The sequence below is a fragment of the Ursus maritimus genome, unplaced genomic scaffold (genome assembly GCF_017311325.1).
Source record: "Ursus maritimus isolate PB19 unplaced genomic scaffold, ASM1731132v1 scaffold_9, whole genome shotgun sequence".
NCBI lineage: Eukaryota > Metazoa > Chordata > Mammalia > Carnivora > Ursidae > Ursus > Ursus maritimus.
The window spans coordinates 44,533,091-44,555,860 of record NW_024427107.1 but is presented as its reverse complement, the minus strand read 5'-3'; the positions used below and the strand labels follow the sequence as shown (position 1 = coordinate 44,555,860).

General features: G+C 38.6%; 1 protein-coding gene across 1 annotated transcript in view; it reads right to left on the bottom strand.

The window, feature by feature from the left end:
* VPS13B (vacuolar protein sorting 13 homolog B) overlaps positions 1-22,770 on the bottom strand; it is a 759,954-nt gene that overhangs the window by 148,345 nt on the left and 588,839 nt on the right. Inside the window, exon 36 of the mRNA XM_040625596.1 lies at positions 16,798-17,193. Coding sequence (XP_040481530.1) covers positions 16,798-17,193 — 396 coding nt within the window. The remainder of the gene's footprint in view (positions 1-16,797; positions 17,194-22,770) is intronic.

Genomic DNA, 22,770 nt, shown 5'->3' with positions numbered 1-22,770 from the left:
CTTATTTTTCTAATGATATTTGATCCTTAAAAGAGATGAAAGATTAAAAAACACCTTAGGCCCATAGTATACATGTTTCAAAGTACAGTACCCACATATTGACTTTTCAATTCTGTGGAGACTTGAAAACTTCATATAGGTTGTATGCTTCTACTGCAGAAATAAGATACATACCTTCTGATCTTCCACGGAAGACTTCACACCCATGTAAGTTAGGGCTAAGACTTTTGTTAAAAATTAGGATGGTAGAAATCAGTTTCATAATTTTTTTCAACTAAATTATGGCACTAAGACTTCTATTTCATTTATACAACTTTCTTGATTCACAACTACACCTCGCTTAAAGAAAATAAATAAAACAGAAAAAAAAAAAAGAAACAGGTCCCCAAATGTCTAATAAAAAATCATCTCCATTAATTGGATTTTGAAAGCATAGGCTTGATTCAGTACAGTCATCCAGCAAGTGAGTATTAAGGGAATGTTAGAATTACATTTCCCTTTATTCTGCAATACATGTATCTTCATTCTGCTCTATCCACTAGTAATCTTTTTAAGATTTTATTTATTTATTTGACAGAGAGAGACAGCCAGCGAGAGAGGGAACACAGCAGGGGGAGTGGGAGAGGAAGAAGCAGGCTCATAGCAGAGGAGCCCGATGTGGGACTCGATCCCGGTACACCAGGATCACGCCCTGAGCCGAAGGCAGACGCTTTAACGACTGCGCTACCCAGGCGCCCCTATCCACTAGTAATCTTAATGTGAATATTCTTTTGGTTCCTCATACACGAAATGTCTAATACCAAAGGACTTCCAGGTTGCTTATCTCATTTAAAGTTTATCATTACCTCGCCAGACATCCAGATTAAAAAAATCCCAGGGCCCACTTTGGGGGCTCTTGTCCTCTTATTCCAAGACTTAATTTCTAGATCATTCTACCCATCTCCATTATTTTAAAACATCAAGGAAGAGAGACTTTGGTAAGCTAAATGACTGAAATGTAGACCACATCATTTTCAAGCTTTAGTAGACTGACCATCCCGGAGGCAAAGACCATCTTATTCAGTATAGTACTGGGCACGACAGTAGCTCTTCAGGATATATCCCAGAAAACTGAATTGCCAGTATAAAATCTGATCCTATTTTCATCTGTCCCAACATATTTTTTAACTGACAGACAGAACAGAAAAGTGCTTAAATCTTTGCCATTCTTCATTTTGCATTACCATGTCATAGGATAATAAGGTCGGATGGAGGAGACCTTAGAAACCATCCATTCCAAGCCCCCCTCCCCTAAAAGAAATCACACAAAACCCTTTTTATTTTGAATTGATGTTAGAATCACCTAAAACTTGCAAAAATATACAGAGCTCCCATATACCATTTACCTCTCACCTAGCTATGTAACCGTAGCAGAAATACTGAAATCAGGTAATCAACATTGATATCATACTAGTAAGTAATCTACAGATCTCATGTAGATTTTTGCCATTTTCCTCACTAATATCCTTTTGATGGTCCAGGATCCATAGTAGAATCCCCACTGCATTTAGCCGTCAGGTCTCCTTAGTCTCCTTTAATCCGTGACAGATCCTCCAGCTTTCTTTGTCTTTAATGACCTTGATGCTCTTGAAGAGTCCAGGCCAATTATTTTGCAGAATGTCTCTCATTTTGAGTTTATCTGATGTTTTCTCATTAGAATGAAGTTATACATTTTTGGCAAGAACCCAGGGAAGTGATGCCCTTCTCAGTGTATCGTATATTGGGGTATGTGATATTGCTGTTCTGCTACTGGCAATATTAACTCTGATCACATGGCTAAAGTGGTGTCTGCCAGGTTTTGCTACTGTAAAATTGCTATTTCTTCTTTTGAAAATAACAAATATCTTGTGGGGGAGATATATGAAGGTCATGTAAGTATCCTCTTTTACATCAAACTTTCACCTGCTAATGTTTTAGCAAACATCAATGTTTCTTGCCTGCAATGATTATTACTGTGGTATGTGATCATGTTGATTTTCCATTTTTCTTATTCTTCTACATTTATTAATTAGCATTCTGTGGTTAAAAAGAGCTGTCCTTTCTACCCTCCATTTATCAGTTCAATTATTTATTTGTATTAGTATGGACTAACGGGTATTTATTTTCTTTTATGGGTTAAATCTAATATTATCATTTACTTTGTCACTTCAATTGAACCAGCTCTGGGCATTGAGAACCCCTGCAAGTTGGGTCCTGTGTCCTTTAGATATACCCCCATCATTTTTTGAGAACTTCTTTACTTTTCTGGCCATCTCTTTTAGGCTTATCTTGTATTTTTTTCCCATCTCATCTATGGCATCATCCATTTCTCCAAAAAGGGTTTCTTTTGCTGAAGAATGGTATCTAGAAAACAAAATGGGTGGCAGGTATGCTCATTGCTACTAGGGTGTCACTGCTTCTAGGCTGTCTCAGCAGAGAGGGCTAAGAAGCCCATGTATATATACCGCCCATGGTGACACACACGTCTATATTTCTTTCCCTAACCACCAGAACATATATTAAAAATCATGAATTCACACTGATACCTCTGGTTCTAATCCAGCACCACAGAGCTGTTTCTAGCCTTCTCCCTTTCCTTATTTGTATCTCCTATGACAGTGAGAAACCTGCCGAATACCCCTTCTAATGTGCTGACTTCTAATCATCCCAAAAATATCACTTCGAAGTGGTGAAAATTAAAGCAGAACTAAGGCAGACATAAAGGACAAATTCATGGGAGCAAAGGTAATTATCAAAGAAAAGACTATTAAAAAAAGGGCTAATATTTATCTCTAGGAGTCTTGTTAAGAATGGGCTTGACAACATTTTGTCTGGAGCATACGATGAAGGAGAGGACCTTTCTCACTCTATAACAACTTTCATTTATACAAAGATATTTGTAAGCATATGATAAAATCTTTGTAGAAGTAACAATACATACAGAATTTGGAACTTACTAGATATTTCTACTATGGAGGAACTACTCAAAATATTGATATTGTACTATCTAAATTAGTTTCTGAGGTTTTGCTTAAGAAAAAAACACTAGTACTGGAATGACAAAATTTACATCATTATAGCTTATATATATTCCTCAGAAAGTGCCTATCTCTTCTCAAAGAACTTAAGTAGGGTTGATGGAAGGCTTTTCTTAATTCCCCCAAGTTACACAATTAGAAGTATTTATTGTCTCGGGTGAGGAAGGATGCGAGAAAAATGTCTAAACTTGAATTATTACAATAGAAATATTGACAGCTTCTGTGTCACCGCATACACTGTTAAACACATGAACACTTCACTGCGGTCATACAAATCCTGTTCTTTTTTGCTTGGGTAGAGAGAATGGGATAACTAGAATTCTTGGGCGAATAAAGATAGAGGTCAGGACTGTCATCTCAGAAAAACGGCCCAGAAATAGGAAGCTAATGTTCAGACCAACACCTGGGAGCCTGCAAGAGGCAGTCAGATTCAGGTGTGTGGTGAGGAGGCCAGGAGGAGGCACAATGTATTTGAGATACAGAGACCTTACAATTGAGGCTGGCACTGTTCCAACTACAGCTTTATTTCTGCAATAATAGAACCCAAGGGCTGCTTTGCCGGCAAGTAGGCTTGTAGGGCTGGGAACTTGCCAGACTTTGATTTTCATGTTTGATACTCCCTGGAGTTTGATTTGGCTTGGGGATGAGCATGAGATTCAATGAAAACCAATGAGGTACAGCAATACTTTTGGGAAAGTGACCTTTCCTCTTGCTCCCTGGCTTTGAAGTTAAGAAAATGAAGGCAGTGGAGCTGCTGGCAGCAACCGTGTGGGCTCTGAGGCTGAAGCTATGTAACACAGAAGGGAGAGTGCCACGCCCAGGAATAGCACCAGTCCCGAGCTTTTCACCTCCATGAGACTGCTTAGATCACTTAGGTTGGATTCTCTGTCATTTACAACCCAAAGCATCCCAACTGGTATACAGTCTCTAAGTAAAGGGATTGCCAACGGTAACTCACAGTCTTCTATTCTTTCCCATGTCCCCCAATTTCTTATTCCAGTGAATTTTAAAGGACCATTTCTTAGACAGTATTCATAACCATGCCTAATTTCTTAAGCAAGTGCTACTCCCACGCCTCTATCTACCAGTAAGGCCTCTGGATATCTGAAATCACCTCCACCTTGATATTTATGCGTATATGCATTCATTATTCAACCAACGTTTACCGGTTATCTACTATATATCGGGTATACGAAAGGAAAGTAAATAATTTGCAATTTTCTCTCACATCAGATTTTTCCTTGGCAATTTATCAGCCTCAAGTTCCGAGGTCTCAGGAAGTACCAGAGGGGGAAAAAAACCCAACACAGTTTGTAATATTGACTCTGTTAAGCAAGTGAACTTTTAAAAAACATGGACACTTCCCTACTATCAAACAAATCTATTTTTTTTGCTTTGTATTCTCCTTTGTGCTGTTAGACCTTTCATTTTAATCAAGTATTTGTGTACCTATATGTAAGTCGCTCTTCATTTTTTTCTTTTCTTTTCCCCAATAGTCTACTTCTCACTCTCTTCTTACACCTTTGTAATCCTTTTACAGTTTGTTCTTGCCTCTATCTCAGGTGCACCAGCACCGATCATGGACTTGTTTAAACACATAGGTGGCATTGAGAATTGAAGATGCTTATGTTGGCAGTGAGGACATAGAACAGGCACTGCCCAAAGGCAGAGACATAAATGTGCCCTGCTTGGTCCCTTCTGCCCCCTTCTCTGTTCTTCTGTGCCATATACCTACAAGGAAATGAGGTGTGGTTCACTTCTGAGGCTTACACAACTGATTTAACCCATCCCCACGTGCCCATTGGCCCACCACACTGCCTACACACACCAGGTGGCTGTGGCTTTGCTCCTCAGTGAGGAGTTCTGGTTATCGGCGCTACCGCAGAAAGGGTCACCCACAAGTACCAGCTTTTAAGTTTAAAATAGAGTCTCTGTTTCCTTTTGAACATTTCCTGCTCTGTTTTTAAAACAGCTACAACAAAATAATAGAAAAACATGTTAGTTCAAGTGGTTTTAATCTTGGCATAAAAGACCAGTAATAAGGGGCGCCTGGGTGGCACAGCGGTTAAGCGTCTGCCTTCGGCTCAGGGCGTGATGCCGGCGTTATGGGATCGAGCCCCACATCAGGCTCCTCTGCTAGGAGCCTGCTTCTTCCTCTCCCACTCCCCCTGCTTCTGTTCCCTCTCTCGCTGGCTGTCTCTATCTCTGTCAAATAAATAAATAAAAATCTTTTTTAAAAAAAAGACCAGTAATAAGAGATTATGATGATCACTTAATAATAAAGAGTGGTGATGAATTTCACAAAGGGTCATTTATAAATGGTAAACCAAACTTCACACTTTTACCACAAAGTATGAAAATAATCCCTGGGACCCACGACAGGGTTATTAATTTCCCTTTCCCTTTCTTTCACTCTGTGAGAAGCTAGCGTATGGGACATCATCCCCTCCTTTTTGTTTTTTCATCAGGAAACATGCTAAATACCTTCCTTGGGATGAAATGAATCTTGTTTTATGTATCACCACACACATACACCCAGGGCCCCGGAGAATATTCAGAGTTCATGTAAACTGGATACTTACACATTTCAAATCGGGTATAAATGGCAACAGATAGTGCATTAAGGAACGTGTTACTCTCCTTCCTCATGGACTACTAATGCACGGTGGGATACAATGACTACACATAAAAACTATAAAGAGCTATCTTCGTAGCGCTGGAAAAGGCCAAATGATTTTGTGACATTTTATCTCGGTGTGTATGTGCGTGTGTGTGTGTGCATACTGCAAATATGACAATGTGTTTACATTTGTTCTCGCTGGCGAATATATAGGTGTCTGATGTGATATCCTTTACATTTTCTGAACTGTTCATTTTCCCCCTAGATTTCCAAAAATAATATGGAGAGAAGAAAAAAGAATTAAAGAAATATGCTGTGGAAGTGTAAGATTTTAAATGGTCACTTAACACTTTTAAAGCATGAATATTATTACAGTTACTCAAACACTTATCAGGTCATTTTTTAAATCTTTTAACTCTGAAGTAATATTAGGCTTTTAGAGCAAAGTCGATATCCTTCACTCAGCTTCCCTTAAAGTGAACAACTTACGTAAGCTATAGTATGATTCTCAAAAGCCAGTAAATTAACCTCAGTACTACTAACCAATTTAAAGACCTTATTTGAATTTCACATTACTCCCCTCATGTCCTCTTCCTGTTCCAGGATCCAATCCAGGACCCCATATTGTGTTTAGCAATTGTGTGATCTGGTCATTCTGACCGAGTATATAACCTCATCTACTTCCTTCCATTCACCAGAATGCTTTTCTGCCTGATTTTTCCATTGGCCTCTTTCAAAAATCTGTGTTTATATTTTTAATTTCAGCCCTAGCAAACTAATGGCAGATATTTAATTAAACTAAATGAGGTGTAACAACATGGAGAAGTAATTTCAGAAACAACTGGTATGATAAACAGAAATAACCTTGCTTGGTGTGCATACTGACATACTTTTCATTGAGTGTAAAAATTTAGTTCAAGGAACAAGTAGTTTCATGACCTTTAAAATACTCTTTCGGAAGACTGATAAATGCGAACCACTTGTTTTGGAGAATGTTTACGAAATGCTGCCAGCTCTGCATCGTCAGTCTCTACTAGACACTTGCTAAGGCTCCTAATTCTCTGCATGCTGACTGTGCAAAATGCGATCTGAAGCAGGGCTTCCGTATGTCACAGGAAAGAGTCCTCGGTGATGACATGTGCTAGCCAAACACATCCAGGTATTTTGTTATACAGCTGGAAACAATCTAAGGCTACTAGAAAATCAGCAAGCATGGGTTAGATACATCTATAGGTCAATTTGCATAACAGTGAAGCATCAGGGTGCCTCAAAAAGTGAGGAAGAAAAAATTTTTATAAAGATTGATGAAGAGATGATCCATAAAGAGATGGCCATAATAACCAGATGACCTGAAACAATTTTTCTAAGTACAGTTCATAAAGAGACAATTGGAACTCTTCTCATTTCTACCTCCTTCAACTGATTATGTTAAAGTACATAAAAATGGCATTTGGGTATTTTAACATGAAAAAAACAAACCAACCTTGCCCACCCATCAGAGTATGTAAGTTGATTAGATTGTATTTAATTACGTATTTCATAATCTGCCTATATATTTGTACCTATTAATATAGTAAACTAAAATATAGCATAGGATTAATATGTGGAACAGAGCATAACAAAGCTGTCAGACAACTACGTTTATGTTGAAAGGGATGCTGGTGCTCTTGAACAAATTTACTACAAAGTTTAGCCGTCAAAATGAGAGCCTAACCGGGTGGTCTCCTTGCTAACATGTATCCCATCCCATCTGATGATTTGTCATGGGTGGGGTTTCCAGTCCTCATGTACTCTCACCCAGTTCTCCCTGGTGAATAAAAGCTCCCTTCTACCCCCCACCCCCCACTCTACCGCTCTAGCCCAAAAGTCTTCTTTTGGCCATAATAAAATGACAAGTAACGGGAATAGGACTTTTTTTTTCTTTCACATAAATAAAGGAGGAATTACTCATCAAAGATGAAAATGTCTACGAGCTGGCCTTTGTCTGGGAGAGGTATTTTTTGATAAGTGTTTTAGAACTCTCAGATTCTAGAAAAACTAAACTAAAAATACCAAAGAGTAATGGAGGATAAGCTTTGCGTCTCTCTTCCTCTCCAACCTGCCACCATGCTCACTGTTTTCACAGTTATGTCAGTTTATTAGAAAAATAAAACTTGATTGGAACATGTGGCTATTTTTTTTTTTTTTTAAAGCAGACTGGCAGAGCTGACTGTGCATACTGGAAAGTATATGGCAACCTTCTTACAGAGGAAAGAACAACAGTAAATACACCCTTCAAACGTTTCTTAGAGGAATACAGTAGCTGGTTAATTTAATTACATGAGGAAACTGCTGTGAATCAATTTTTTTTAAAGTAAGTTACATGGATGGAAGAATTGGTATAAACTTAAACAGTGTTGAAAGCAAAATGACTTGCTTAATAATTTATTACAACAGCTTAGAAATTGGTCTTGATCTGCATAATCCAAGTGTTTTAAGACTGGTATAATAGACCAATCAAAAGCCAGGAGACGTTTTACGGTCCTCACTCCATCTCAGAATATCCCTGGGCAAATCAATCTTTCACCCTTAGCTCAAGGGGGGAGTTAGGACTAGTTCAGTGGGCCTCAACCCAGGGTTCTTTGACCCTGAGGGAGTTCCACATAGTAATGGTGGTTCATGAGATTTTTTCAGTATTTCAAAGAGCCTGAAAATCATGAATCTATCTGAAACAGGCTCAGAAGTGCAGTAAGCTTTTCTTTTTGGTTACAATCATATCGAGTTGGTGTAGTTATGTTAGCTATCTCATCCTAAATGCAATGTGTTGGATCGTGAGCTCTATGAGAGAAAAAATAAAAAAGGGTTCTTGATAAAGAAAAGGATGATCTTTAAGATAACTTTCAACTCAAAAATTTAATGATCTATGACTGCAGCATTCATGTGGTGCTGGGAGAGGGAAGGGGAGGAAGATACAAAAAAACCCAATATTTATTGAGGAATTTAATAAATTTGTGCCAAGGAATGTGTAGGGTACTCTCAATACATTATCTCACCTAATCCTTTCAACAGGCCTTTGAATTAAGTATTTTTGCCTTCATTTTGGAAATGAGCTGTGTTGTAACTTTTACCACCATCAACTGCCAGTAAGTAGCAGGGCTAGGATTCAGATTCTGTCTGTCTCCTTCCAGCACCAGGTTGCTCCATAAAAATTACTGCTATTAGTTAGCTCTTAGTAATTTCATTTTTCCAACTGGCAACAGGGTTGTGAATAAATGCTTTTTCCTGTCCCCAGCTGTCTTGCATGGCCTCAGTATGTTATGCCAACATAGCCTACAGCTCCAGAGCCCCAGCCAGAGAGTAAAAGAACATCTAAGATGTGTCCTCAGTCACTCATCACTGACGAAGTTGCTTTGCCAGAAACTTTCCTAGTAAATAGCCTACTCATGGCTTATGTGGATGAGAGGGCAATTTGCTGTGACCACAGGCAAAACTAAATGCTGTCACAAATCCGGTAGAGCCGGGGAGAGAGATTTACTCCTAATCTTCTCTTTTTCCACAGTCCCAGCGTGGAGGGCTGAAACAATTCTTGTCCATTTCACCTAATACTAATCTATAAGGTGTTACCATTAAGATGCAGAGAAGAAACTACTGAGAGCTCCAATACTTAATTACTAGGACTGGGAAGTTTCTTCTCTAACAGCACTTTGTTTTATTTTTTTAAAGATTTTATTTATTTATTTGACAGAGATAGAGACAGCCAGCAAGAGAGGGAACACAAGCAGGGGGAGTGGGAGAGGAAGAAGCAGGCTCATAGCGGAGGAGCCTGATGTGGGGCTCGATCCCATAACGCTGGGATCACACCCTGAGCCGAAGGCAGACGCTTAACCGCTGTGCCACCCAGGCGCCCCTCTAACAGCACTTTGAAGTGAGATATCTTTATGTCAACTGACAGCATTTTTGTTGTCTCAAAGGCCCTTTTTTTCCCCTGTCCATGGAACATTGTTTTAAATATATATATATATGAAATTTTTATCTGTTGCCCTTCCCTCTTCCCAAATGTATCTAAAATGAGAGAAATCATTCTTTATCATACCTTTGTTAAAACTAGGAGAAGAAATAAAAAGCATTTTTCTTCAAAGTACTTAAGAAACACAAAGTCCACTGCAACGGGACACAATTCTAAAATACCTAACGTAAGGCCAACGGTTTTCTAGTAGTCTAGATTAAGTTTAGAATTTGGTAACTAAAAACAATAGGAAGAAAGAGACCAATGTAGCTAGAGACAAGATTGAAGGTGGATATACTTGGAAGAGTATAATTGTACTGGATTTCTCATTAGAAGGGAGCAGAGTCCTATGAAGACTTCACATTCCCCAAGAGAACCATATTTACACAATTAACAATTCTTTTGTTGGAAAAAAGCTTTCATTATTGCATGTGGACACATGTGGGCTGTGTAAAAATATAAAAGATGTGTAACACACGGTAAACAGAAAGTAATGATCTTAAACAGGCCAAATCCTTGAACTCGTCATTAATAAATGTCTCTCCTGCATTCAGCTACCCGGGCTGCTGGGAGCCTGTTTTCTTCAAGTACTTCAAACACTGAAATCCAGGAACATTTATTATTTTAATCCATTACAGGCAGTGCTTGATTTAACTTTATTGGTTGTGGTGGTGGTAGTGGTTATAAGTGGGGGTTCAGCAATGTTCTTTTACACATCATTTCAAAAGGGCTTAATTATATTTTATAGTTTGGGCCAGGAATTCTGCTTGTTTTTTGTCTAACAAGGTTCAAATGGAGTTCAGGTCGATGATGAATCAGAAGAAAAAGTCAGAGATGGTTATCTCTCTGAGATGAGCTCATCTCCCTCTACGAAAGGCTGGGCAGGTACATCATGTTCACATGACAGTGCTCGCCATACAAAGTTGGTCACTTATTAGATGATTTTTAACACATAGAAATTCAACCCAGCGGTTATCTTCTTTATTTCTAAAGTAACTATCCTATGTATTTTAAAGGCTTCCCATTGGAATCCAAAACAGCTATAGTAACCCCACAGCCCTAAAACAAAAAAGATATGTGAAGAACAATAATAGCATAACAGACATTTAAAAAATGCACAAAACTTTTAAAACAGAAAAATTTAGGTATTCCGAATAAATATGTAGAAGACTGTATTAATATAATTTGGCTAAACGAAAGAGTAAGGAACCGTGTAAACGCATCTGAACAGCATTTATCTCCCAGTGGGTTTTTTTTTTTTTTTTAAACATCAAACATTCTTAATCTGTTACCTCTCTTTCTAAGGGGGTGAAAAAAGATCTAAGATAATAGTATTAATATTGCCTATTATTATCCAAAATTCCAGCTAATTATATATTGTTGTACAATTGCAACAAGGAGAATAAAGTTTGCATGGTGGGATTTCTTCTCCACTGCATGTGATTTCTAAGAAGAGGACAAGAGAATTACTCCCCAAGAGAGCATCTTACACTTATATGTATATGGTTTTTATTTCCCACCATACTGGAGAAATAATATGAAACATTATTTTGAAAAAAAGTAATGAGGATTTTACTTTTTTCTCCTTATTTCCTGCTTAATTTTTAGAACTTCCTATTCTACTCCTTTTGGGTGTCTCAACAGAAACAGGTAGTCTCAACTACCTACAGAAAAACACCACTGTTGAAAAAAATCCATAATCTATAGGTAATTTAAGAGTAAAACAAGAGGGACATGCCAGTTCATCAGTAGCAACTTTGAACCTTGTTATAAAGTAATAAGAGGGAATCTGACCAGGATTAATAGTGGTACTCAGTTCTGAGGTGAGGGGTGTCATGTTTCACGGACTCTAGGCCATCTGTTCTGCCTGCCTACATTTTACTTCTGCAAAACTATAAACGCACCTCTACCTCAGGGACTATAGAAAGGCATTAGAATTCTTCTGCTTTTCATTATCACAAGATTCAGTAACTCATTTCATTGTCAAGATAATCCCCTTTTACTCTTTCTTTTGCGCTTGCGGGGTATGCCAAAATGACAAATAAAATCCCAGATGTTACAGACCCAATGAGGTCTCCACCTTTCCTTGAGTGTTGGGTTTAAGCTACTTGGGACATAGTGTCAAAAATGACAGGACCCTGATGCCCACACCCAATATTCATTAAGGTTTGTTAGTGATTTGTATAGCTGTCTACAAGCTGTACTTCCACTTCAATCCTCAGTGGTGGCATGAAAGCGAAGTTTGTCCTCTGGCTTTAACTGTCAAAGAATTCATTTCCTATTGTTCAGGCATTGGAAAGAGAAGCTGTTTCTTTCTGAAAGTAATGAAAGTCTTTGGGGTGTTGTAAATGGCTTGCTATTGCGACATATTATTTTAGGTAGTCATATCTAATTTAATGTTTTATTTCCCCTTAGGCTTACTTGCATTTCTGCCGCATCCAACAGCTATGACAACGCCTTACGAGAGTTTCCTCAGGAGATCCAGTTAACTATGGAATGAAAAGCTGGAGCTCCACTTTGTATCAATTAATGACCGGGTTTCACTTTTCAGTACATGAAAATGAACTTTAGGTTCTTTACATTTTATTGGTCTTGAATTAGGTGAACACGAGAAGAGGCATTTGTCTACGTGAAAAATAATGTGTCTATGCTTTCTCTCTATTTTTGTTTACACACAGAGATAAGTGCATCCGGATGACAGAGGCTGGGGCAGTGAAAGTTTTTTTTTTTTTTTAAAGATTTTATTTATTTATTCTACAGAGATAGAGACAGCGAGAGAGGGAACACAAGCAGGGGGAGTGGAAGAGGAAGAAGCAGGCTCATAGCGGAGGAGCCTGATGTGGGGCTCAATCCCGTAATTCCGGGATCACACCCTGAGCCGAAGGCAGACGCTCAACCGCTCAACCGCTGTGCCACCCAGGCGCCCCTTGGGGCAGTGAAAGTTTTTTAAACGACAGCTCTTTGACCAGAAGGAGTTCAACTCATTGTTTTCTGCCACGATGACAAGTCCCCTAATAGGTGCCTATGGATAGGGGATCCTTGCAACTTTCCCCCAATTCTGACTAAAATGTGAACCAAGATGGCCTCACTTAGGTTCTTCCCCCAACTCATTGTGCCACTGTATTTGTTCATCTCCTATTTCCCTTTTCCTTATCTATATGGAGCTTGCTAATCTAAGCGTCCCTGAGAAGAGTGAGGCAGCCTAAAGTACAGCCATTTCACAGCCTGAATCGTGTACCCGTTTGCCAAAATCTAAGGAGTGCCGCCCTAATAGAGCCATAATTTACTCTGACAAGGGGAGCTAAAGTCTGCAGCTCACTCCCCACCCTGCCTGTGGAAAGTGCTACACTGTGTTCACAATTTATAGCTACATACTTATGGTTTCTCCAAAACGACATACTTCAAACGGCAAAAAATATTGTGTTATGTGTGTAGGTAGGGGAAGGGGGTTGTTTTTAAAAAGAACACAATCAGAATGGGATGGATTTAAAAAAAATACTATCAGCAAAAAAAAAATACTATCAGCCTTAAAATGTTTCAGAAAATAAGAGAGAATCTCTAAATGAGATTCGTCGTTATTTTTTTCAGTATTATATACCAACTGAAAAAATCTAAGCACTGCATCTACTAAAATCAGAACTTCAGAGCCACTTTACCAAAGACATATGGGAGAACATAAGTATTCTAGCAGAAGTATGAGTTAGGTTATTGTAAGTCACTGTTATACTCCGCCTCTGCGGAGCAGAATTAGGAAAAAATCAAGTCCCTTGAAACTCTCTGAGTTTAAGGTCACAGGATAGTACAGAAGGCTAAGAAGAACTTGTGGATTTCTTTTTTTTTTAATTGAAAATATTTAACCATTTCATTTTGTTTCAAATGATGAGAATATTTCAGCAAATAATCTGTACGTATTTTGTTGCAAAAACCAATAAACAAATACGAAAACATCCTAGATTTAAGTGTATTGTATGTCTTGGGAAGAAGATTAACTTTCCCCTTTCATGCTTTTATTATTTCCTTTCTCCATACTCTTACCATAAGCTTATGACAGTTTAGATGATAAAAAATACAATCATTAGATGAACTCAAATATTTTTTGTACCTTTCAGAAGTGAGGAAACATGCCTACAACATATTCCCCATTGTGTTTCTCTAAATATTACTTAGAACGTAAGATTCCTCTGGCATTACAAATCTATTTCGGCTCCTAAATTAAAACTCATCTGGAAAGGACCGTTTTACCCTGTTTATATAACATTGTCACATAAAGAGTGTTAAAAAAAATATTTCACTAAAAATAGCTTGCGTAAGTTAGGGATTAGAGTAGTTTCTGCTGCTATAATTGTTCCTTTGTAGTTTTTTCCATGATGTTTTTTGCAGTGTTTTTGACTGTGTTTATTAAAGTCAGCACATCAAAAAGGATCAAAGAGAAAGTGAGTGAGAACCAAAGAAACCCCAAGTGTGTTGTCTCATTGGGGAGTTATGCAGATTCGCATAAACAAGTGCAAATTGTTGAGGTTTTAATGAAAATTTTCTACAATTATTTTATCTTAAGTCATTCTATACAATAACATCTGTACAGCAGATGGCTATACTGTACCAAGGCAATGCTCCTTTTTCTCTCTCTGTTTAATAGTACATCTGAGATGACTACTTTTGTCACTGTGCTCAATTTGGTTCAGCAAATAATTTGAAAAGTGCAGCTGCTGCAGATGGTCACAATAGTTATATAAACTGTAAAATCAAAGACACAGTTAGGTATTTCTGTATTAGATTCAAACTATAAAAATCTGACATTAACTCTGCTGAGCTCAAAGATACACTATAAAAAAGTTTAGTTCAATGTAGAACGATGTCACTTGCAGAATACGAAAAGAAATATAACTACTGGTAGGAGGGGTTTTTATGGGGTGGTGGGCGGTGAGGGATACTTTTTACCACTCATCAAAAATATACTTTGCATGTATATTTGAGTATATTTCATCCAGGTTGCAAAGCATGACTTTTTAAGATATTCAACTATATAATGAAATTAATGTTTAAAGCTTAAAAAAATTGTATTTGACTTTTAAAAGGTTTTGCTTAGCTAAAAATCAATTTTTGAAAAATATGTAATAATCTCAATTATAATTTCCCAGAAATCAGCCATCAGGTATAACTAAAACTTAACACAATCTTATTTTATTTGATTATAATTAACTATTACTTTGCTAACTTTGTTATCTTCTTAAACTGTTTGAGCATGCTCCTGCATGAAGGAGAAATGCAGAGAAAACAGATTTGGCATTCGTTATGTTCTCATAATAAAATTGTTCCTATTAAATAGCTAACTTCAATTTGATTTGATTTGTTGACACAAGTAACTACTTGAGAACGTTTGTTGGACACTACACATTACACTTGTATAAAGTATGTCTTTGTAGGAGCTATAGTTTCTATTTCTGTGTTTAACTAGATTGAAGGGCATAACTGTAAAAGGGATAGGAGAATATAGTTTTTCTACTATGAAGGGAAAAAACAGCAATTACAAAAGCAGAATGAGTCCACTATCTTGTGGAGCTCAGTGAGAGGATTTTAACGACATTATAGAGATGTTTATTGAGGACAGACACCATTAAAAGTGGGTAAAATATGAGTAGCAAACGAATAAAACAAGACAGAAAAGGGCCTAGAATTGAGGACAGTCCATTTAAATTCTTTCCCTCTGTTTGCGTTCTAACCTTCCCCTGCTGTGATTAAGGTACAACTGGAAAGGCGTGGGAACGGGCCAGTGTTGTCTGGGTTGCAATTTATTTGTGGATAAATCAGACACTGTAGCCTCCAGTGTTTCATAGTCTTTCATGTCCCACGGACCTTACATTTTTCATTTCTAACTTTTAAGACAATAAAAAAATACAGTGCTTTTAGCTGGCTTGGTCACAAATATTTCTGGTGAGAAAGAAATAAATCATCGACTTTTTGGCCTAAAATTCGTACTTCTCAACCATAAGACTTTTCCTTTATCTCTTAAACTACTGTGCCCAAACTGGCTCTAAGGAACTAAGTTCCAGGGAGTCTCCAGCTGCCACTTAACCACTTTTTAGTAAGCAACTAAGTTGTGTAGAGTTTCAGGATTTACTTTATCCCCTACACTATCCCTTTAGCCCCAATTCTTTCCTGCAAATTAAAGTGGGGAAAAAATAAAGTTTCCTTTTTGCTACTTTTACTTTGCAAAGGAAAATTTCTGGCATTGTGCCCTGAACTCTTACAGTAGCAGGTTCTGTGACTGAAAACTGTTACTTCCCACCTATACCTTGTCTTTTCTCTTCCCCTCCTCCCATTCCCTCTGCCTACACTTTTTCAGTGTGTAAAAGCACATAACACTTCAGTCATGGTAACAGAAGAGAAGAATGTAGACCTCATTGCCTGTCAATTTCTCACCTCTCCACCCATCAATGCCATCCAGTTTGCAGGGTCCCCCCACTCTTTGCTAGGCACGGCACTGATGTACAGCCTTTGTCTGTCAGAACTGCTGGCATGGTCCATGGTATTGTCCTTGCAAAGCTGAATGTTGCCTTCTGCTATACTTTGTGTAGCATACCTGCCACCGGAACAATTTCTCTCTTTTTAAATAAATTGTTACCAGTGACTTACTATGGTGCATCAGAATCACCTGTAGAGCTTTTGGAACACAGATTTCTGGGCTCCATGCCCAGAGTTGTTGATTCAGTAGGTCAGGGGTAGGGTCTGAAACCTGGCATTTCTAACGAGTTCCTAGGTGATGCTGATGCCATTGGTTCTGAGACTACGCTTCGAGAAGCACTGCTCTAAGGGTTCAAAGAACTTGATATTCCACTGTTGCACTAAGCTATTTTAGGTAAAAGGGAATTTAGAAGTGGACGATTTTACAGACATTTGTAGGAACATGACTGAAGGGATGGATACCAACAGCTTCACTTAGGGTGTTAAAATATTTAGATTTGAAAGATTTGTTAGAAAATTGCCTCTTAAAATAAGGTCGCAAACCATAAACCATGTCCCCATCTGTAATGGTCCTTAAAACTTTTAACCTCTACATAATACGAATCTTCACAATTATGCATTTTTAGATGCGAGCAAACCCCATTATCATCTCCCTCTCCCCCTTTGTGACTTACCAGGTACTTTCTGTGCTGCTTTGACATTAAGGCTTCCACTGAGGGTCGATAAAGATGCTAACAGGCATGGTTTATTAGGATGGGGGACAGTTTCCATGGAGACCACAATCTGAGTAGTATGGACAGAAATTTTTTGAAAGCAAGAAACAGTTCTCCACATGTTTTCTTGAAATGGAATCTTTTGTGCTCCATCGCCATGAACTTTAGGTTTCGACAACTTTCCACGGTAACATTTTGAGGTTGGAAACTCATCCTTATTCAGTGTGGTGTCCAATGGGGCTGAAGTCTCCTTGCTGTGTGCACTTCTTATCTTCTTTAATAAATTGTTTATCTGATCCAACTTGGTAAAACTCAGGTTTGCTTTCAAAGGCTTTGATATGTCCAAGTTGATGTCTGCTATAGAATTGAAGAAGATAAGAAAATTACTGAAGCTCTCACTGACTAGAAGCCCTTACTTCCCTGTCAAGCTCCTGTTTTAAGTCTTCCTACACTTGTACGGTGGACTCATTAGGATGCCAGGTGTTATAATTCTTTTACTCATCACCTAACTGTTCTTTCCATGAAGTTACTTGAAGGAACACTTTCCCTGGACTACTTACGTGCCCACCTTCCTGTCTCAATCCATGTGACTGTTCCTGATACAGTGAAGGCCACGCATGGACATTTATTTCTGTCTTCCCACTCTGAGGCAAGATTAAGCAGCTATTTTAGTTTGTTACTGGGACTGGCATTCTTTCTTCCAAGGCAAAAGGACTTCCCCTAGAATCTAGCACAATGTTTGACACAAATACTGGGGTCAATAAATATCTGTCCAACTGACTAACTGGCATAGCCTTTTCTATCCCATTCTCTGATCAAGTATATGCAGAAAAGCTTTGTTTCCTCTTTGTGCCCTTTCCCTACATTCCGCATTCTAAAACACTTAAACACCCCAGACAATGAAACACGTGTACAAGGAGATGTCTTAAAACCTACAGTCCATTTTATATGTACCACATACCAGATGTTGTCCTTATTTGGCACTCAGCACCTGACATTAAAACTGACCAGCTTTAATTTTCTGTTTTTGCCTTCTTACTTCTGTTCTCATTATTAGTAAGACAGAAGACTATAAGCGTTGTGAAGGCAGGGCATGTCATATATCTTTAGATCCAGTGCCTGGCACACTGTGTCTCGTCTATGTTGAGCATAACTCAATCTAACAAGTGTTCTTGGGAGACTGAGTATATACTACAAGACACAATCTCAGATGAAGCTAATGTCAAGGTTACTAAGCAGATAAAGTCTGTTTCTATACCTTTTTTCATAAGGAGGACCTCTTCTCACCTTCCTCAGATGTCAGCACCTTACGGTTTTCTCCTGGTCACCCACATTTCCTTGGGGTGCCATCTTTTTAAAGTGTGCCTTCCCATGTGTTTCTTTAATTGGGCCCAGCAAAACTGAGAGTCCTGCTTCTAGCTAGCTGTCCACCAGAAAGGATCAGACATCTGAGTCGCCCTTTGCAATACCAAAATGCTCTCTGCATCCCATATTTTTTTAAAACAGAAAAAACACCCTGACTTAAAGGAATTATTTTTTTTTTAACCTATTGACAGGTTAACTCACTCACCATACAATTTACCTATTTAAAGTGTGCAAGTCAATGGTTTTTAGTAAACTCAGAAGATTGTGCAATTTTGCCTCTATTTCCAGAACATTATCAACACCACACCCAAAATAATCCGAGACCACTTAGTAGTCCCTCCCCATCCATTCCCTACCTCTACCTCAGGCAACCACTAATCTGATTTCTGTCTCTATAGATTTGCCTATTCTGGACATTTCACATAAATAGAATTACATAATATCTTGCCTTGTGTGTCCAGTTTCTTTCAGTTAGCATAGTAAAAGTTTTTAAGGTTCATTCCTATCGCAACATGTATCATTAGCACTTTATTCCTTTTTGTGGCTGAATAATACTCCCTTATATGGATATACCACATTTTGTTCATCCACTAACAGTTAATGGACATGAGTTGTTTTGGCTATTATATATAATGCTACTATGAACATTCATGTGCAAATTTTTATGTGATCCTGTTTTCAATTCTCTTGGTATCTACCTAGGAGTGGTATTGCTGGGTCATATTTGATTATAGTCATCTTAGTGGGTATGAAGTGGTAGCCCACTCTGATTTTTGGTTTGTATTTCCCTAATGATGAATGACGTTGACTGCTTTCATGTGCTTATTGGCCATATGTATATATTCTTGGAGAAATGTTTATTCACATACTTTGCTCATTTTAAACTTGGGTTATCTTTTTATTATTGAATTATATAAGTTCTTTATATTCTGGATACAAGTTCCTATCAAATATAGGATTTGCAAATATTTCCTCCCATTCTGTGGATGGTCTTTTCAGTTTTTAGCACAAAAGACTTTATTTTTTGTGATGTCCAATTTATTTATTATTTTGCTTATGCTTTTAGGGTCATATTAAGAAACCATTGCTAACCCAAGGTCACAAAGATTGACAATGTTTTCTAAGTTTTACAGTTTTACCTCTTACATTTAGGTCTATGATTTTTTTTTTTAAGATTTATTTATTTTTGAGAGGGAGAGAGAGAGAGGGAGAGAGTAAGAGAGAGAGACAGAGAACAAGCACGAGTTGGGGGGGAGGGCAGATGGTGAAGCAGACTCCCTGCTGAGCAGGAAGCCTGATGCCGAGCTCGATCTCGGGACCTTGAGATCATGATCTAAGCTGAAGGCAGATGTTTAACTGACTGAGCTACCTAGGCACCCTAGGTCTATGAGTGTTCTTGCACTAGCATTTGAGTACTATGTGAGGTAGGGGCCCAACCTTATTCTTCTTCAGGGGAGTATCCGGTTATACCAGCACCACTTGTTGAAAGGCATTATTTTTGATTTGTAGATTTTGGAGTACTGAAAGAAGCTGGTGGGCAAAATACTTTAGGAAAATTGGATGGTTCAAATGACCCACACATTTACTTGCTCTGCCCACCTACCCTTCCATGTGGGCTTCCAAATTCTGCGGCCTCACAGAAAATAATACTACCTTAACCACAGTGAAAAAGAGAGGACAATCTTAACAGATGAAAGGAACAACAGGAAACCAAAACAAAGCTATAACAGATAGAAGACTCAAATGTTGTGGCCAGAAGCTATCTGCTTTTGTCTGGATTCATAACCTGCAGACTTACACTAACGGTCTGAAGTGTTCCTTCTGCAGCTATAGAACCAATTTAGTGATCCATTCAGGAAGTTGCCCAAATATCCAAGCCAACTGCTGAACCTAAGGGATGCATTTCCCCTAACTGCAGACTGTCAAAGCACCTGTGGAAGGGTGTGTGTGTGTGTGTGTGTGTGTGTGTGTATCTACCATATCTACCAGGAGTTGTTTGACTACTACCTTGATAGGGATCCTATCTCAGGTATTATTGTGGTCCCAGTGACACTGAAAAAAACTGTTTATACCTCTGGTTATTTGCCTAACTCACCCTTTGAGACTTAGTCCTAATCCCTTCCTCCAGCAAATTTTTCTTGACCCTGTGGCCCAGGAAGATGCTGCTCATCCGTTGCTTCCAGAATCCCCTGTGCATTCTGCCTCATCAGGCATCTATTTACATTATTTTTAGAGTTACCTTCTTATGTGTCGGTCACAGTCCAGTGAACTGTGAGCTGCTGGACAGTAAGGGCTGTCCTACATCTTACTATTCTGAGTACCTAAACTACCGTCTGGTCCACAGTGAGTACTAAGTGGCTATTTAATGAAGAAATGAAGGAAAAAAAATGGATGAATTTTTTCTTTCTATTGAACTCTCATAGACTCATCAAATCATTTTATCTAAAATAATCCATTTACTCCTCTTGGCCATGCTGTATTCCCTATCTCAGTTAATGGTTCTATAATCTACCAAGTGGCTCAAATCAGAAATCTGACTTTTTGACCCATTTCATGTCCTCTTTTCCTGGTCCAAATCTACTTGAAGATTAAGTTCTGTTAATTTTACTTCCAAAATATTGCTTGAATCCAATCTCCTTCTCTCCAGCACTCCAGCCACTCCCCGTTTTTTCCCCTCCATGGCTTTGATACTGTTGAGCTACTGTAAAACCTCCTGAATGATTTCTCTGTCTAGACTGATTCCCGTTAATCCAGTCTCCAGAGTAATTTCCAAATGATTTGTTTCAAATGCAATCCTGATTGCCTCATTCCTATTTAAAACTCTTTAATGGCTCTTCTTTACCTATGGTATAAAAGACCAAGCTCCTTAGAATGGAAAAAAAAGGCCCAGTCTTTCTTTATCTGCAGCCATTGCCTGCCTCCATAATAAGGTTCCAGAAATATCAGAGTTTATAGAGCTGGCTTCCCCCAACTCCTGCTATGTCCTACCACTAGGCCTCTGCTCATGTTGCTCCTTTGTCTACTGTACCTTTTCTTCGCCTAATGCCTAATCTTCAGGATACTGCTCAGCATTTCCTGCAGCCAAAGCTGGCCTTGCACAAGTATCTTTTTGTGAGATTTTATCTCCCACCAATCAAGAAGTTCCTTGAGTGCATACTTTTCATCATTACTATGCAGCATTGGGCTGCCAACTCAGCACAAAGTACATGTTTTGTCACTTCATGTTGGAGCACCCCAAAACATTCTAATCTGGTTTTCTCATAGGCAGAATTCTAAAGATGACTCCCCTGCCCAAGATTCCTCTCCTTTGGTTATTAAATCAAATACTACTTTAGGTACTACTGTGCTGTGAAGGGATTTCATAGTTGTGATAAAAAGCCTACGTCAGTTGAATTTAAGACACATAAATTATTTGGTAGGCCCAAATATATAAACCCTTTAACCTTTCATATGAAGGAGGCAGAAAGGGAAGTCAGAGAGATTTGAACCCCGAGAAGGGCTCTATTATATGTCATTGCTGCTTTGAGGATGATGGGGGTCATGTGAGAAGGAATGAGTGGCCCTAGAACTGAGGGGTTAGCCAACAGCTAACAAGGAACTAGGGACCTCGATCCTACAACCACAGGGAACTAGATAATGCAAACAACTAGAATGAGTTTCTTCTCTGGAGCTTCCAGATTAGAGCCCAAACCAACTGACACCTTGATTTTGGCCTTGTGAGATTCTGAGCAGAGAATCCAGCTGAACCCACCTGGACTACTGACCTACAGGACTGTGAGATAATAACTCTGTGTTGCTGCAAGCCACTACATTGGTGCTTAATCTGTTATGCACCACCAGAAAATTAACATGTATTTCACATGCATAGATACTTACACGACATTTTGAATTTCTAGTGTGAGTATAAATGAGGTTTCAAGGCTTAGGAATGTTTGCCTCAGCTTTTTTTAAACTTTTTCTCCCAAAGCAAAGACATCTAATTTACCTTGTTCTTTGTCAGTTGCCAGTTCCCTTTTTAAAAAAATTACTTAAGGATTCCAGGGGCACCTGGGTAGCTCAGTCGGTTAAGCATCTGACTCTTGATTTCCACTCAGGTCATTATCTCAGAGTCGTGACATGGAGGCCCGAGCTGGCCTCTGGGTGGGTGTGGAGCCTCTTAGGATTCTCTCCCCCTCTCCCCACTTCCCTGGCTCATGCATACTCTCTTTAAAAAAAAAAAAAAGAAATTATTTAAGGATTCCTGGGAAGATAGAATCCTGTCTCTCCCACTCTATGCAGATACAGAAGCTGGAGAGAATGCCATTATAAAACCTACACAGAATAGCTATTTGAGGATGCTGAAAAGTAAATGGTACTAGAAGACTGGAGAAGATGACTAGAGTGCAAAATACTAACAAAATGGAGGTGACTTTATAATTTTTCCTTCTGTATCCCACAGCCTGTGCTAAAGGCAGTCCAAAACTTAAAAGTTGGCATGAGGTGTGGACAGAGGGATTACTAGAAGAAACCCTCTATTTCTGGCTTCAGGAAGTGGGAAGAGAATTCCTAGTGCTCACAACAGGGACTATG